The following is a 16,993-nucleotide window of genomic DNA, read 5'->3' on the forward strand; positions in this document are numbered from 1 at the left end:
GGAGCTGGAGGAATCAGACTCCTTGACTTCAGATTATACTACAAAGCTACAGTAATCAAGACAATATGGTACTGACACAAAAACAGAAACATAGATCAATGGAACAAGATAGAAAGCCCAGAGGTAAACCCACGCACCTATGGTCAACTAATCTATGACAAAGGAGGCAAGGATATACAATGGAGAAAAGACAGTCTCTTCAATAAGTGGTGCTGCGAAAACTGGACAGCTACATGTAAAAGAATGAAATTAGGACACTCCCTAACACCATAAACTCAAAGTGGATTAGAGACCTAAATGCAAGACCGGACACTATAAAACTCTTAGAGGAAAACATAGCAAGAACACTCTTTGACATAAATCACAGCAAGATCTTTTCTGATCCACCTCCTAGAGTAATGGAAATAAAAACAAAAATAAACAAATGGGACCTAATGAAACTTAAAAGCTTTTGCACAGCAAAGGAAACCATAAACAAGATGAAAATACAACCCTCAGAATGGGAGAAAATATTTGCAAACGAATCAACCGACAAAGGATTAATCTCCAAAATATATAAACAGCTCATGCAGCTCAATATTAAAAAAACAAACAACCCAATCCAAAAATGGGCAGAAGACCTAAATACACATTTCTCCAAAGAAGACATACAGATGGCCAAGAAGCACATGAAAAGCTGCTCAACATCACTGATTATTAGAGAAATGCAAATCAAAACTACAATGAGGGGCTTCCCTGGTGGCTCAGTGGTTGAGGGTCTGCCTGCCGATGCAGGGGACACGGGTTCGTGCCCCGGTCTGGGAGGATCCCACATGCCGCGGAGTGGCTGGGCCCATGAGCCATGGCCGCTGAGCCTACGCGTCCAGATCCTGTGCTCCGCAATGGGAGAGGCTGCAACAGTGAGAGGCCTGCGCACCGCAAAAAAATAAAAAAATAAAAAAACTACAATGAGGTATCGCCTCACACCAGTTAGAATGGGCATCATCAGAAAATCTACAAACAACAAATGCTGGAGAGGGTGTGGAGAAAAGGAAACCCTCGAACTGTTGGTAGGAATGTAAACTGATACAGCCACTATGGAGAACAGTATGGAGGTTCCTTAAAAAACTAAAAATATAATTACCATATGACCCAGCAATCCCACTACTGGGCATATACTCAGAGAAAACCACAATTCAAAAAGACACATGCACCCCAATATTCATTACAGTACTACTTACAATAGCCAGGTCATGGAAGCAACCTAAATGCCCATCGACAGATGAATGGATAAAGAAGATGTTGTACATATATACAATGGAATATTACTCAGCCATAAAAAGGAGCGAAATTGGGTCATTTGTTGAGACGTGGATGGATCTAGAAACTGTCATACAGAGTGAAGTAAGTCTGAAAGAGAAAAACAAATATTGTATATTAACACATGTATGTAGAACCTAGAAAAATGGTACAGATGAACCAGTTTGCAGGGCAGAAATTGAGACACAGATGTAGAGAACAAACATATGGACACCAAGGGGGGAAAGCCGTAGGAGGGTGGGGATGGTGGTGTGCTGAATTGGGATAGTGGGATTGGCATGTATACACTGATGTGTATAAAATTGATGACTAATAAGAACCTGCTATATAATTAATAAATAAATAAAAATGTTATCTTCAAATTACTAATTCTTGAAAGTGTAAAGCAAGGATTCTCAGTCAGTTGAGAGCCTCAGAGGGATAAAACTTTCCCCTGCCATGCCTGTCGTAGCACAGCTTATATACTACACTTGGGTTGCCAGTGGTAAGTAATATTTTTCCAGCATTATTTAAGTTGTGTGGAATCTTCCAGTGTTTCAGCCACTATGAAAATCAGACTCCCCTCAGACTTGCCCTATCATAATTCTCAGGCTGTCAGCTATCAAGCACAGCCATCTAACTTGAGCATGACAACTGTCAGTGAGGTGTGCTACAATTTTTGCACAAGGTCAGGCTTTCTTGGAACAATTACATCCTTGTTAGTACCTGGCCCCACCCAGTAACTTAAGTACACAGAAAAACTTGGATCTTAAGAAGATGCCTTTCCCAATTACTGTCTTCTCTAAGAATCCACAAAGAGAAACAGACTTTGAACCCAATGTACCTTATTTACTTGACCCTACTGTCATAAAGTGTTCAAATTCAAGTATTATAAAGATGGTAACAGGAAAAGGATGTTCCCAGACGGAGGAACGATTGGCCAAGGAAGTCAGCTTTCAGAGCTCAGTGGGTAAGCGGTAAGACTTTGTCTTGTATAGAAAGTAAAGAGTCATGAAAATTAAAAACAAATCAAGTGAGAGAAATTCATTTTGAAAAGTTGTTGTCTTAATGGGGTGGAAGAGAAAGGGAGACAGCAATCATCCTCCTTAATAGGGTAGGGTGAGGTCTGCTAAGAAGCCCACACTCTCACTGTTTACTAAGCATCTACAGTGGATAGTGCTTGAGAAAACTCTTTTAATGACCAAATTCTGAAATCATCACTGTTAACAGTGCTGTATTGGAAATCTTACTGACAAAATTTTTAAATTATAAAAGAATCAGTATTATTTCTAATAGCATCTTACTGAAAGATTGATGAAGACATGCCAGCCAGAAAGAGTGAGTCTGGCAGGAATGAAACTTGCTCCTGGCAGGACAGGCCTGGCGTGGGGAGGAGCAGAGCCAGCCCCCAAAAGTCATAGGTATGTTCCAGCTCTTGAAGTTTTATATTTGTGTTAAGAGGACAAAACTCCAAGTTGCTGAGGTCTTTGGAGTGGACAGGGACAGGAAGGGATTAACAGCAGTTTCTTTAAGGAAGATAATGTTTACCTAGGCAGCAGCATGGTGAAGAACATTGCTTTAGGAGTCCTGGGTTAGAATCGTCACCCTGACATTTACGGATCATGTAATTTGACATTTGGTCAAATTATATAATCCCTCAAAACCTTTAGAAATGACCTCAAGAAGCTTGTTAGGGGCTTAACTGAGATTGAAATAATGTATGTAAAGTGTTTAGCACACTGCCTGTTGCTTAGAAAACATTCCATATGTGTTTCTATTGTATTTATAGTGATACTCCTAAAAGGAAGTAATAAGTACATGTTTCCCCCAGATGGAAGCAGGGAATATCTTTGGGAGAGAGATGGCAGCAGGAAAAGCGCAGAAGAAGGGAGAAAAGAGGCCTTTGTTATTTATTCTTTTTAGCCTATACTGGGTCAAGGGGGAAGAGTGTTATGAGGGGTGGAGGGAAGGGGGAAAGCAGAGATTAATGTGGTTTGAAGCTTGAGGCTGGGACTTCACTGGTGGTCCAATGGTAAAGAATCTGCCTTACAATGCAGGGAACGCGGGTTCAGTCCTTGGTCAGGGGACTAAAATCCCACATGCCATGGGGAAACTAAGCTTGCGTGCCACAACTAGAGAGAAGCCCACGCACCACAACAAAGATCCCGTGTGCTGCAACTAAGACCCGACACAGCCAAAAATAAATTAAATAAATAAATAATAAATCTTAAAAAAAAGACTAGAGGCCATGTTCGAATTGAGTCTTTTCTAAGGTACAAACCATTTGAATCTATGTGATTTGGAACAGTTTCAAAAACCCTCTATTAGCAGAGAGCAACTTTATGAAAAATGACCTGAGAGAGGCTTTCAAGACAAGAATTACTTTGTTCAGCAGAGGCTATCTGAGCAGAAAGGAAATTTCACTTTTCTTACTGTTAAAATGACATTCTATCAATGTCTCTAGGGAAGACTGGTTTCACCTTCCCCGGGGCTGCTCTGTAGCTACCCTCTGTTTTATGGCCTATTTCCTTGTGGTTTCGTGTTTTGCTGTCTTTTAAAAAACACTTAATACGGGCTTCCCTGGTGGCGCAGTGCTTGAGAGTCCGCCTGCTGATGCAGGGGACACGGGTTCGTGCCCTGGTCCGGGAAGATCCCACATCCCACATGCCGCGAAGCGGCTGGGCCCGTGAGCCATGGTCGCTGAGCCTGCGCATCCGGAGCCTGTGCTCTGCAACGGGAGAGGCCGCAACAGTGAGAGGCCCGCGTATCGCAAAAAAAAAAAAAAAAAAAAAAAAAACCAAACCTAATACTAGAAGTACTTTGAACCTAGTAGTCAGAACAAGATTGTTTAATTAAAAACTAGAAATAGTACCATTATAACTGGGATGACTCATCTGGGACTTTATTTTAAATATATAATAGACAAGAGGAGGTTCATAAGCTCAGTGTAGACCAAAGTGCAGAACCAAATGCACTCTTTTTCCCCCAGCAGATCAGACTTAAATTCATTAAACATGGCATGGAAGACCAGCAGCCTAATGCAAATGTACAGATTTCTTCTCTTAGTGATTTTATCTTTGCCACATGAGATGACAAGTAAGTTAATACTTTTGGGCTTCTTTTCAAATAAAGAAAATTTCAGATTATAAAATGATTGGGGGCTTTGGGAAAATACAGAATCCAAACTGGAATGATTACACAGTTGGTATGGCTCAGAGTACAGAAGTCAGATAAAATAGTGAAAAATTAAGTGGAAAAATATTTTTATGGTTCTGATATTATAAGACAGGGTTGAAGTATTTTATTCTCTCCAGAGCCACAGCCAGAATTTTCCTACATTTTAATGCATTTCATTACTAATCATACCTAAAATAAACCTCTGCTCTTTATCTGAGCATACAACATACACGAAAATCTTTTCTATGTTTGCTCCCCACCCCAACCTGGAAATACCTTTTTCCTTCTTGATTCAAAAAGTGATAAGCAGTCACTGTAATATAAGTTAGGAAATATATAAAAGAATAAAGAAAAGTAAAAATCCCCCCAAATCCCATCATCAAGAGATAACCACTCAACGTTTTGATGTATATTCTTCCAGGTTTTAAAAAAATGCTAGGCAGCAATCACCAGTAGTTCATGCTTTTTAAAGGAAAAGTTAACGCATTTACAGAATATATTAACAAATGATACACAGGGGGCAAGTTTGTGGCAGCTAAAGTCATTTTTTAGCTTTGTTACTTGCTTCTAAATGAGGAAAGTACAAACTGAAATTTAGGTATGTTACAATGGATTTCTAAAAATCAGAGGTAAAAATTAACTGCTATATATCCTGATCATCCACCCCACAACAACAGCTTTACCACACAAACCACAGATGTTTAAACATCTTATTTTACTACACTGTCAGTATAATAGTGAAACATCAGATATACAAAACCAAATTTGTCTATAATCCCATCATCTAATCAAAAATGTTTTCAAAGTAGCTTTTGCCCATATGCATATTCAATTTTGATATATTTATAGGAATTGTTAGAGATGTACTTTACATTCTGCCTATTCACCTAATATTATGTCTTAAATATTTTTCCATTTTGCTCTTTCTTTCTCCTTTGTATTTCCCCACTCCCATCCCCTTACTATGCTATTTCCAAGCACTTGAAATAAACAATTTAGATCTGGTAACTATTTCTCCACTGTTTTCTCTATTTTTATCCATCCTAGTCAATATATAGATAGGATTTTCCCAAGACTTGTCCATATATATATATATGTGTGTGTGTGTGTGTGTGTGTGTGTGTGTGTATAAATGGGGTAATTCCATACATATTGTTTTCTAACCCAGTGGTTCTCAAACTTCTCTGCATACTAGAATCACCTGGGAGCTTTTTTAACACCCCAGTGCCCAGGTTACACTAATATTAATTAGTCAGAACGTCTGGGGGTGGGAGCCAGGCATCAGTACGTTTTTGAAGATCCCCAGATGATTCCAATGTGCAGCAAAATTTGGTAACCATCATTTTTTAACCTTTTCCTCTTTTAAATTAATAATCCTTTTTCGATCTTTTCCTTGTAAAATCGCATAGCTCAATATGACTATTTTTAATCACTGCGGAGCATTTCATTGTACCAATGTAACATATTTAACCAATTCTCTAATTATGGTCATTTAGATTGTTCACTCTATCTTAATAGTTTCTTCCTGCACTCCCAGGTTCTGTTTTAACTGTGAATGGTAAAACTGAAAACTATATTCTGGACACTGTGCCTGGCCTCGAAGAATCTCTGAACTGTGCTGTTCAAAACCATACCAGAGAAGAAGAACTTCTCTGGTACCGCGAAGATGGGAGAGTGGATTTGAAATCTGGAAACAAAATCAACTCAAGCTCTGTCTGTGTCACTTCCATCAGTGAAAATGACAACGGCATCACCTTTACCTGCAAGCTGAGGAGGAATCAGTCGACGTCCATCTCAGTGGTGCTGAATGTCATTTGTGAGTGAGGGGAAAGAAACTGCTAGTTAGTCTGTGTTGTCTGTACTACACTAAGTGGTAGATGAAATCTGGGTCTAAAGAGTATGTGTATTTTAACATTTGCTTGATACTGCCCAATTGCCCTATTTATGATCCCACAACCTTGCATGAGGGTGCCTGTTTCCCACACCCTCATGAGCCTGAGTATCCTCAAGCTCTAAGAATCTGTCAGCCTGACTTGAAATTTTATTTTCATTTTCTAAATCAGGAATGAGGGTGTTCACCTTTTCGTAAATGCATTAGCTTTTCACGGTTCTTGCCTGCAAAATGCTTGCTCATGTCCTTTACCCATTTTTCTATTAGGTTATTTGCCTTTTTCTTATTGATTTGTATAAGCGCTTTGTACATTAAGGAAATTAGCCTTTTGTTATTTTGAATGATAAGTATTTCGTCTATTTATTTTTGACATTTTAAAATAGTTCTTTTTTTTGCCATATTGAAATTTTAAATGTTTGTGTATTTAAAATTACCAATCTTTTCGTTCTTAAACGTTTTTCTAGCTTTTGTGTTCTACTTAGAAAGATATTCATTGGGAATCTTTTGACATCACCTTAAACCCTCAAAGGTGAAGCTCTTTGATATTTGGGTTCCAGGTACTGGTAAGCCATTGGTGGAACTATCTGAGGTTAGTCGTCCTTCGAATGAGTCTACGGAGGTGATCACGTAGGTGGTTTGGGTGGAAGACTGGTTCTACGTGAGGGGGGTGTGGATAGTGTGGTGAGCGCTGATGTGAGTAAGGGTGATAATATGGTGTGGTCTGGTAGAAAGAGCTCTGGACTTGGAACCTAGTAATAAAATGTCAAAGCCATTTGATCCCATGAGCTCAGCAAACTTTTCTGTGAAAAATTGATGCCATTGTTCCTGAGATAAAAGGGTGGGAAAAATGGCAAGGAATCCAGTACTGGAATCTGCTGGCATCCTGCAGCTTGGGCTTCCAGAGTGAATCATTTACATGTTTCTGGGCAAAGGAGCTTTGCTTTTTATTTCCTATGAATTGATAAAATGTGATTTTTAACAAGCTATCTCTTGGCAACTTTGTTAGAATCCAAGACTATCAGCATACCTTGGAGCTTTTGTAATCCTTATAAAATGACAGACAAGGAAACTGAGGCCCAGAATGAAGGCCCTAATTATCACATCTGGAGCTGAGAACAGAAAACAAATCCCCAGGCTCCCAATCTAGTGCTCTTCCCACTGTAACCTTCTTAAGAGAGACGCAGTAGAAATGCCGATAATATGATTCAGTGGCTTAAAAAAATGATTTTCAGTTTCCCAGCCTGATTCCACATTTAATATTATCATCGTTGCACATCTATAGAAAAAAACCAATTGGTCAGTGATTCATAGTGACAATAATTGACACAAACTCATCAATCAATAAATCAAGATAAGGTTATAAAGTGACAAGAATATGTACAATCTTGAGTATTATGGATTATTGTTATAAATGGCAGACCAAGAACTCAATGGAAACTTGATAATACACTATTTGAGGAGGGTGTGCAGAAACTTCTTTTATAACGTTGTTGCTGAAAGTATAAATTGAGACCACCTCTTTCGCAATATCTATCAAAATTTAAAGTGCACCTACCCTATGACCCAGCGTTTCTGCTTTGAGATGTTAACCTTAGAGAAATACGTGCACATATGCATAAAGAGACATATACAAGGATTTTTTTTGACTTTTCCTTTTAGATTTTATTTAAATATTTGCTAAACATCTGGTCACATTTTTCTCCTTGCTTTTGCTTTTAGTCTTTAGATTATAGTCACTACAGAGGGTTCTGTCCTGAGCCCATACTTTTTTTTACAAGGATGTTTACTGAAGCACTGTTTAGCATTTTTAAATGAAAATAACCTGATGCCCATCAAAATAAAATAATTAAAAAGTCAGATATTATACTATAGCACTCTAAAAGCAATGAGCTGGAATTCTGTGGTTCAACATGAATATATCTCAAAGTGTGCAATTGTTGAGAGAGTGAAGTCTTTTATGTAAACACTTCTCACCCTCCTAGAACAATACAATATATTTCCTATGGGAATATCATATGTATTTTAAAAATACTATTTAAAAAAAAAAGATCTGCAAGTATTTACATCAAACTCATAGCACTGGGTGTCTCTGGGGAGTCAGGAAGTGACCAGGATGGAGTCAAGGAGGACCTTAACTTTATCTGCAATGTACTAATACTTTTAAAAGGGAATGCTCATGTAGAGCCGATATGCTTAAAAATTAATTTTAAATAGTTAAATAAAAAGGAACAACTATCTGAATACCATATAACATTCTTGTTGGACATGAATACAGAATTCAAACACATTCCAAAGAGCAATAAAATGTCATTTTTCTGAGAGAGCTATTAATAGCACAGCCTACTCAGGGTCTAATTATTCAGTGTGCAGATTATACAAGCTCCTTTTTTCCCTCCTTCTCTGCGTCTATCTCTTTCCTACTGCCCACTTTTCATGCATTTTATTACTCTTCTGTACCTTGGCCAAAAAAATGCAAGAAGCATGGAGAAGAGGGGAGAGTCAGTTCAGCCATTTCTCCCCCTAGATGTTGGAAAGCCCTGGTGGTATTAAGGGTTGGAATCATTTGGTGAAGATAAATGTGTTTGACAATCTATGGGTCTACAGATGTCCTTATCATGACGGGAATAAGAAGTTGCTCACACAGAAGGCTGAGAGGGGCTCAAGGTTATGCTCACCTTCCACGGATGCCAGAGTTGCCACGATTGGAGTGCCTTCTGACAGAAGGACATTATTTCTAGAAGATCATTGAGGAAATGCAAATATGCATTGGTAAATCTCTGGCCAGGACAAGTATGGTTATTGTTCCGTGTGTTACAAATTGTCTACTTAATACAGATTCATTATTATATACATTTGTTTCATGGTTTGTCTTCCCCACCACATTAAAAGTGCTATTAAGTTTGAAGCTGGACGTATGTTATTTACCATTGTACCCCTGGTTCCTAGCCCAGTGCTTGCCATACAGTAGGTACTCAATAAATTTTTGTCAAATAAATGAATAACTACATGAGATAGACTGAAGGGACATCTTGAACACTGGCAATAAACTACTGCTTATCTGCTAATTAAACTTAAATGCTTGCATCTTGCAGTTCCTCCTCTCCTAAGTGGAAACGACTTCCAAACAGCTGAGGAAGGCAGTGATGTGAAGTTGGTTTGCAATGTGAAATCCAACCCCCAGGCTCAAATGATGTGGCACAAAAACAGTGGCTTCTTGAATTTAGAGAAAAACCATCACCAAATCCAACAGACAAGTGAGTATCTTCAACTGTCAATCACCAAAGTCAAGAAATCTGACAATGGAACCTACAGCTGTATTGCAAATTCACTTATAGAAACGAAGACCAAGGACTTTCACCTTATTGTCAAAGGTAACTCTATTGTTTATTTACTGAAATATAGTTGATTTACCATATTATGTTAGTTTCAGGTGTACAGCATAGTGATTTAATATTTTTATAGATTATACTCCCTTTCACATTATTACAAAACAATGGCTATATTTCCCTGTGTTGTACAATATATCCTTGTTGCTTACACACAAAGTTTGTATCTCATAATCCTATAGCCCTATCTTGCCCCTCCCTCCTTCCCTCTCCTCACTGGTATCCACTAGTTTGTTTTCTATATCTGTGAGTCTGTTTCTGTTTTGTTTTATACATTCATTTATTTTTTTCCACATATAAGTGATAACATACAGTATTTGTTTTTCTCTGTCAAATCGACAGAGAGCGTAATACTTTTGCGGTCCATCCACAAAGGTAACTCTTTTTTTAAGTAATATCTAGCATAGTACAAAACTCAGAGAGATGCTCAGTAAATATTTTTTGTGACAACTAATGATGATGACAATTATGATTAGTAGCTAGGATTTTCTTTGGAGAATTATCTCGATCCAAGGAATTCTAGTTGTTTCTTTTAGGGGAATTATTCCCATTCCATATAGGATACTGCTTTTTGAGCAAAGGTCCTTTTCTAGAATCAAGTAGTAGAAGACAGTTCTGGTTGGCTTTTATGGAGGAGTATTTCCATGAATTTTCCTAGGCAACAAGGTTTGTAGGAACTGGACTTTTCTTTTTTTATTTGCCTGCGTTGGGTCTTCATTGCTGCGCACGGGTTTTCTCTAGTTGCGGCAAGCGGGGGCTACTCTTCGTTGCGGTGTGTGGGCTTCTCATTGCGGTGGCTTCTCTTGTTGTGGAGCACAGGCCCTAGGCGCGCAGGCTTCAGTAGTTGTGGCACGCAGACTCAGTAGTTGTGGCTTGCAGGCTCTAGAGCGCAGGCTCGGTAGTCGTGGTGCACGGGCTTAGTTGCTCCTCGGCATGTGGGATCTTCCCGGACTAGGGTTGGAACCCATGTTCCCTGCATGGGCAGGCGGATTCTTAACCACTGCGCCACCAGGGAAATCCAGAACTGGACTTTTGAGTTAACAGCTTAGTGACAAACGGAAGAGAAGTCATAAACACATAGAGGAAAAATATACTGACTAGATAAGAAAATAGATCTATAACATCACTCCTAACTCTGAAATTGTAACCTATAGGCTAATCAGAAAAGTGAGCGAGGGAGAATGGGGGAAACAGCTTCTTTCTCTTGGCTTCATGCTTCTTCTACCCAGGTTTATGATCTCTGCGATAACAAGGAACAAAAGAAGCTCCACGTGTCCTTCCCTCCTCTTATTTCTCACTCATATAGAAAGAGGAGTGGCAGATGCAGATAATGCTCACGCACACATTTCCTGGTCTGGGGCCAGGATGCTAGAAGCAGCCGAACAAGCTGAGGCTCCCACATCTTGTTAGAACATCACTCGCTTTGTCATTTGCCTCTCTGTGCCACTCATTGCCTTTCTTGCCAGTCCTCAGGAAGCCAATTGAACCCCAGCCAGAAGCGTTGGACATGTGACCATAGGGCTTCTTATTACTGTACCAATAGAGTGGCTGGTGGGTAGGAAGGGCTGCCAGTTGAATGCCCATCACTGTGATTACTGGTGCGTTCAGTAATCTCTCCTGCAGAACAGTGACAGTATGCCCAGGGGCTACTTGCTTTAAAAACCAAACCCACGGGCTTCTCTGGTGGCACAGAGAGTCCGCCTGCCGATGCAGGGGACACGGGTTCGTGCCCCGGTCCGGGAGGATCCCACATTGCCGCGGAGCGGCTGGGCCCGTGCGCCATGGCCGCTGAGCCTGCGCGTCCGGAGCCTGTGCTCTGCAACGGGAGAGGCCACGGCAGTGAGAGGTCCGCGTACCACAAAAAAAAAAAAAAAAAAAAAACCACCAAACCCACAAACTCTTGGTTAAGAAGGAATCATAATTGCTCTATGTCACATTAAACATACAGCTTGTGTGGCAAGCAGGATGCCAGCTTGGCAAATTAGCTTTCATGGGCAGAACCCTGTTTGGGGTTGAGCTCTTCCAAACCAACTGGTTTTTCTCATTTCTTCCTGCGTTATTACTTGCCTGGCTATTGGCTGCCTTAGGAGCATAAGCACTCCGATGCTGGTGCTCAGGCTAAATGCCAGGTTTGCCATGAGCTCTCCCAGCTTCACCGCTCAGTGGGGTAGTTTATAAATGAGGCTGTGCAAAGTGAGAAATGACATCACGGATCTTTTCTTGAGCACAAGATTTTAGCCACGTGTTGAGATTATTTTACTGTAATGAATATGGGCTGGGTTGGGTTGGGGGGAAATACCAGATCTGGTTATAAATAAGAGAGTAAAGGGAAGAGATGCAGTTACACTTTCCAAACTCACTTTCAACAGAAACTTGGAATCCAAAGTGAGCCAGTGGGTCAGGCAGTTTATTTCAGTTTGTTTATGGAGTGAAAGCTGTCACGTGTGGCTTCATTTTATTCAGCTTGGTAAAAATATTCTGATCTCTGACTGAGTTCTGATTTTTTCCCCCAACTGTACCACCTTTGCCTCTCCTTCATTTTGACATCTTTCCTTGGCACTATAAGTTCATGGGGTCCCCAGTAAGATGCCCTTTGGTGTGTCCCAGGGCTGGCTATTACAGAGTCAGGGTTTACAAGAAGTCCCAGGGACTTTCCTGGTGGTCCAGTGCCTAAGACTCTGTGCTGCCAATGCAGGGGGCCCGGGTTCAATCCCTGGTCGGGGAACTAGATCCCACATGCTGCAACTAAATATCCCACATGCCGCAACTAAGACCCAGTGCAGCCAAATAAATAAATATTTTAAAAAAAAAAAAGAAAGAAAGAAATCCCATTGAGAAGAGCTTCTCCAGAGGGTTGGTGTTACCCACACCGTCATGAGAATAATTTTTAGCAACAGCCAAAAGAGAGCAAAAGTAAAGGATGCTTAATCTACTCCCTAAAATTATCCTGAGCCGGACATATAATGGAGAAGACAACAGTTAAAAGGTAAATAGTGTGTCATGCAATTATGGAGGGATAAACCCCATTTCATAATCTTGAGGCATATAGGGCTTGGGCTTTGAAATTAGACTAATCAAAAGTCTTCTCTTCCCCTTCTCTCTTCCTTTCACCCTTCATATACTATCTCGTAACACTTTGTCCTTTACTATCTCGATCTGCAGTAGTTTTTTTTTTTTTTAATGTCAGTCTCTCCCACTAGAATATGAGCTCCTCAGACACAGGAGCCTTCCAGGCCTGTCCTATTTTTTCAGGGCTAAGAACAGCACCTAACACACAGTAGTCATTTAGCAAAAATCTATTGATTTCATTCACTCTACAAACTCAATTATACAATAAATAGCACACTCTTTATTTCCTATAAATTCCAAACATTTTATCTTAGCCATGATTGGAGCTCCTTTCCCTCCTAGGGTGGCATCAGAATCCAGGAGCTTAGACAGAGTCATTTCAATACCTTTGTTGACCTTAGCACTCTTACTTTTGTACGTTTCACCCCATATCTAATATATTAACATGAAGTATTAAGTATACTTTTTGGCTGTAAACATTTGAAAGGGTATTTAAAACTTGCATACATTTTGAATTTTTCTATAAATTATTAATTTGGTTCTTAAGTTTTAAATGTTATTATTATTATTTAACAGTTGGGTGATAGTCGACACAAAGTTACATTTTATAGATGCTTAAACATTTATGCATTTTGATTAACTTTGCCACTTTATTTTCATATTTTGGAGCCAATACTTTTTTTTCCAGTCTCAAATATTTTCATAGGCTCTTGGAAAGCTTACAAGCACAGGGACTGCACCTATAGTACAAAATGGCTCTGAGCTTACCTGGTGTTCACAAAACAAGGGAATGGGCTTTCACTTCTAGGTGGCTGGTGTCTTCCTAGCCCAGATTAGAAGTAGACTCTCTGTTCTTCCATATCCTTTAGGGAAAGATGAGAATCTTTGCCAAGATTGGGAAGGCTGATGCTTAGAGTTCTACTTTCCTAGGGGCAGGCACTATGCAATCACCCTGTATAATGTCTTGTCACCTACCTGGGGCACAATCACAGCACAGCTACAAGGGTCCCACTGTTCCTCCCTCCTTGGTCCAGCAGCTTCCTCACCTTTTCTCTTCTTCCTCTTAAAACCTTCCTGCCTCTCTTTCTCCTTCGAGGATACCTCCCAACATCTTTCGGGCTTTTCAAATGGCAGGAAAAAGCATTGATTTCAGCTTGCTTCTGCTTTCTGCATGGCAAAAATTATGGATCAAGCACAAAATGATCTGACTTTGGGGAGTTATTCATATTACAATAAATTATCCTTCCAAAGAGGAATGGATTCAAAGCCTGTCTCTGCTAGTTATTAGTTCTGTGACTTTGGACAAGTAAACTCAAAGCCCCTGGTTCCTCGCCTATAAAAAAGAATGATAATAAAATTCTTCAGGATTGTTTGGAGAATTTAATTAAGAGGAAAAATGTTAAGTGCAAGGCACCGTGGCTGGGACATACTAGAAGTACATAAATTAGAAGCATATAAATGTTAACTTTCTCGTTTCCTGTGTTTGCACTTCCAACAGATAAAGCTTCATCTGTACCAATAGAACCCGTTATTGCTGCATGTATTGTGGTCTTTCTGACCTTGTTATTTGGACTGATTGCCAGAAGAAAAAGAATGATGAAGGTATCTAAGTATTCTAAGCTAAAAAGTCATCTAAACAAAAGCAGAGAACTGGCTATATAAGTGACTATAGAATTAGGAACCATACTTGAACGATCTGGTCTCTCTCCCATGAGATCTAAAATGGAAGTTGCTTAAGGGAATAAAATTGTACATCTATTATGAGTACAGCTTTACGAAGAATAGAGTAGAAGAATAGAAGTGCATATGGACAAGACCTGAATGAAAATAGCTGTGGTGTTAGAAGTAGGTGCTGATTTTTCTTCCTTTTAAATTTCTCTTTATTGTTGCTATGGTTCCTTTGGTACAATAAATAAATAAACATAGAGGCGCATCTGCTCTGGATTCAGAGATCTGTGTGCAAAAGATGGCACTTACTGCTCACCTCTTGAGTACAGCCACATGCTCTGGCTGTGGGGGGCTGGAGTCTGAATTGTTGGATGGTTAACCTTGTTGGTTAGCATGATGCAGAGGACCTGCATGCATAGGTTAATGCTATGCATTTGACTCCACCAGTTAATCCAGTGCCAAAGGCAGGCAAATGTGGCAGAAAGCCTCTAAGGAAAGGCCAGTGTGGAATTACATTTTCTTAGGTTAAATAAAAGTGATTAATGTGGTCAAAGAAATAAGACCTCGACCAGTGCAGAGGTGGCTGTATTCCCAGCCACCTCTGTATTGGTATGTATTTTTCTACATAGACGATAAACAGACGTTTGGGTTTCCGGTCCCTTGAGCCACCCTGATGCATTCAAAATGTTTATGCGTGGGCCTTAGCAAAACAGGCAAATTCATTGCCCTTGTCCTGTTTGCTTTTAGCTCTGCGTAAAGGATAAAGATCTTCAAAGCAGAACAGCTCTGTAAGTACTCTGGGCTGGGGTCAACGATTTTCCATAAGCAGATGGGTAGCAGTCAGTGGTGTGCATCATAAAGCCCATCCTGGGCAAACTCCTCCTGAGATGGAAGGTGCTAGAAGGTGAAGTGGTTCAGAGGAGAATGGAGGGTGGAGGAGAATCTGCCTCCCCTTTAGAGGAAGACAGGTGAGGCTAGGTTGGAAGGTTGCTTGGAACTGACCGCACCTTTGGTCTTGAGCCTACTCTTTCTTTAAGCAATTTCAGGCTAATTCTTGTGCAACTGCCTTTAATTGCCACACAATGTAAATGTCTGAGAGAGCTCACCCTGGGGGAAGCCACTGCTGCATTCTCCTTCACAACCAGGTCAGAAGCCACATTCCTCAACCTAAATACCGCCTTCTCTTTGGAGCTTCCTTTAGACCGTTGGCTCCAGCATACCTGAAGCGGGCAGTGGCTAAAAAGAACAGAGGCATACTTTCCAAGAGTCTGAATTTTGTTTTGATTTTTTTTCTTAGTGTTATGATCACCTTTATAATTAATTTCTTGATTCATTTCAGATGAAAAAGCCAGGATGACATCTAATACGGCAAGAGTTTTGCATCAGGACCTCCTTGGTTTATGTAGTCCCGTCTGTATTTATTGCTATTACGAAGTTCATTCCTGTCAAATTGTCAGAGGTTATGAAGAAGTGTTTCATTAAGCACTTAGAAGTAGTTATTATGACTAATTTAATATACTTGCAAGAACACTTTCAGGAAGAAAGCTGTAAAGATTGAAAGATAAGATTTTTAAAGTCTTCTCCTTGAAGGATATGTTAATTAATTGAAATCTGTCCTGAAAAGATTGGTAACCATTTACATTTAGTGTGTATTCTTCTAGGTAGGAGATTAACAGATATTTGGGTTTCACAAATCAGTACACTACCAAAAAAAACTGGGGGATGGGGGCAACATAGAGGGATCAATTTCTAAAGTTGCCAAGGAAACACATGAGTAATATCAATTATATCTACCTTCACAGTCATTTCAAAAAAAGAAATGTTCTAGGACTAAAAAAGGAAGGATATAATCTCAGAATATAAAGTATTCCTTTAAATGGAAAAAATTCAGTATTATAAAAAACAACCTATGTCCTTATTTTTCTCATCTTATCGTGGTTGACAATCACAAACTTTGTGAGTTTTGTGTGGTGATGAAGATGAAAACAGCAGGGGACAGGGGATAGCATGTTTGTTTCCTAGTATCCTTTGTTCTTTTTGCATAGCCATTTGCATAGATCAGCGATATTATGAATCAGCCTGTACTCTTCTCATATACCTTAATTTAAAATTGCAGCTCTCTTATTATTTATCGCTGACTTCCCCACTTCCATTCTTTCTTCATTTTTTTCCCTGTAAGAGTCTCTGCTTCAGTTTCCCACACAGCTGGGGTGGGTTATAGGGAGAGGCAGCCTTGGCCAGAAGCACCCTTGATTGTCTCTGCTGTGCTCTCACTCTATCTTAGAAAAAAAAAATTTTGTCTAATGTTGCAGGAGCTAAATGTGCCACAGTGAAAGAGAAAGAGAGAGAGCTGCTTGCTGTCAGACAGGTGGTTAAAATCCCTTTATTGCCTTAGAAGCAAAGAGAAGAAATGAGCAGAATGTATTAAATCTTAACAGTCTTTTGTTTCTAAGAAGAACAGACACATCCACCTGTAAGGCTCCTCTTTGATTCCTTGGAAACGTCAGCATGAAATGGAGAGAGA

At 39.8% G+C, this 16,993-nt stretch overlaps 1 protein-coding gene across 1 annotated transcript; it reads left to right on the forward strand.

Moving 5' to 3' along the window:
- The first annotated feature begins 4,243 nt into the window (after nucleotides 1–4,243).
- On the forward strand, nucleotides 4,244–15,925 carry TMIGD1 (transmembrane and immunoglobulin domain containing 1). The gene is made up of 6 exons (XM_032615001.1): nucleotides 4,244–4,374; nucleotides 5,993–6,271; nucleotides 9,439–9,717; nucleotides 14,300–14,403; nucleotides 15,217–15,257; nucleotides 15,809–15,925. Exons 1-6 carry the CDS (start codon nucleotides 4,248–4,250, stop codon nucleotides 15,810–15,812), a joined length of 834 nt encoding a protein of 277 aa, XP_032470892.1. The 5' UTR covers nucleotides 4,244–4,247; the 3' UTR covers nucleotides 15,813–15,925.
- The last annotated feature ends 1,068 nt before the right edge of the window (nucleotides 15,926–16,993 follow it).

The sequence above is a fragment of the Phocoena sinus genome, chromosome 20 (assembly GCF_008692025.1).
Source record: "Phocoena sinus isolate mPhoSin1 chromosome 20, mPhoSin1.pri, whole genome shotgun sequence".
Classification (NCBI taxonomy): domain Eukaryota; kingdom Metazoa; phylum Chordata; class Mammalia; order Artiodactyla; family Phocoenidae; genus Phocoena; species Phocoena sinus.

Bases quoted from the DNA above. Each gene is read 5' to 3' on its own strand.
- TMIGD1 (XM_032615001.1), top strand. From the start codon at position 4,248: ATGCACTCTTTTTCCCCCAGCAGATCAGACTTAAATTCATTAAACATG. The intron at 4,375-5,992 runs GTAAGTTAATAC...CTGCACTCCCAG, and splicing joins TTTGCCACATGAGATGACAA to GTTCTGTTTTAACTGTGAAT. The intron at 14,404-15,216 runs GTATCTAAGTAT...GTTTGCTTTTAG, and splicing joins GAAGAAAAAGAATGATGAAG to CTCTGCGTAAAGGATAAAGA.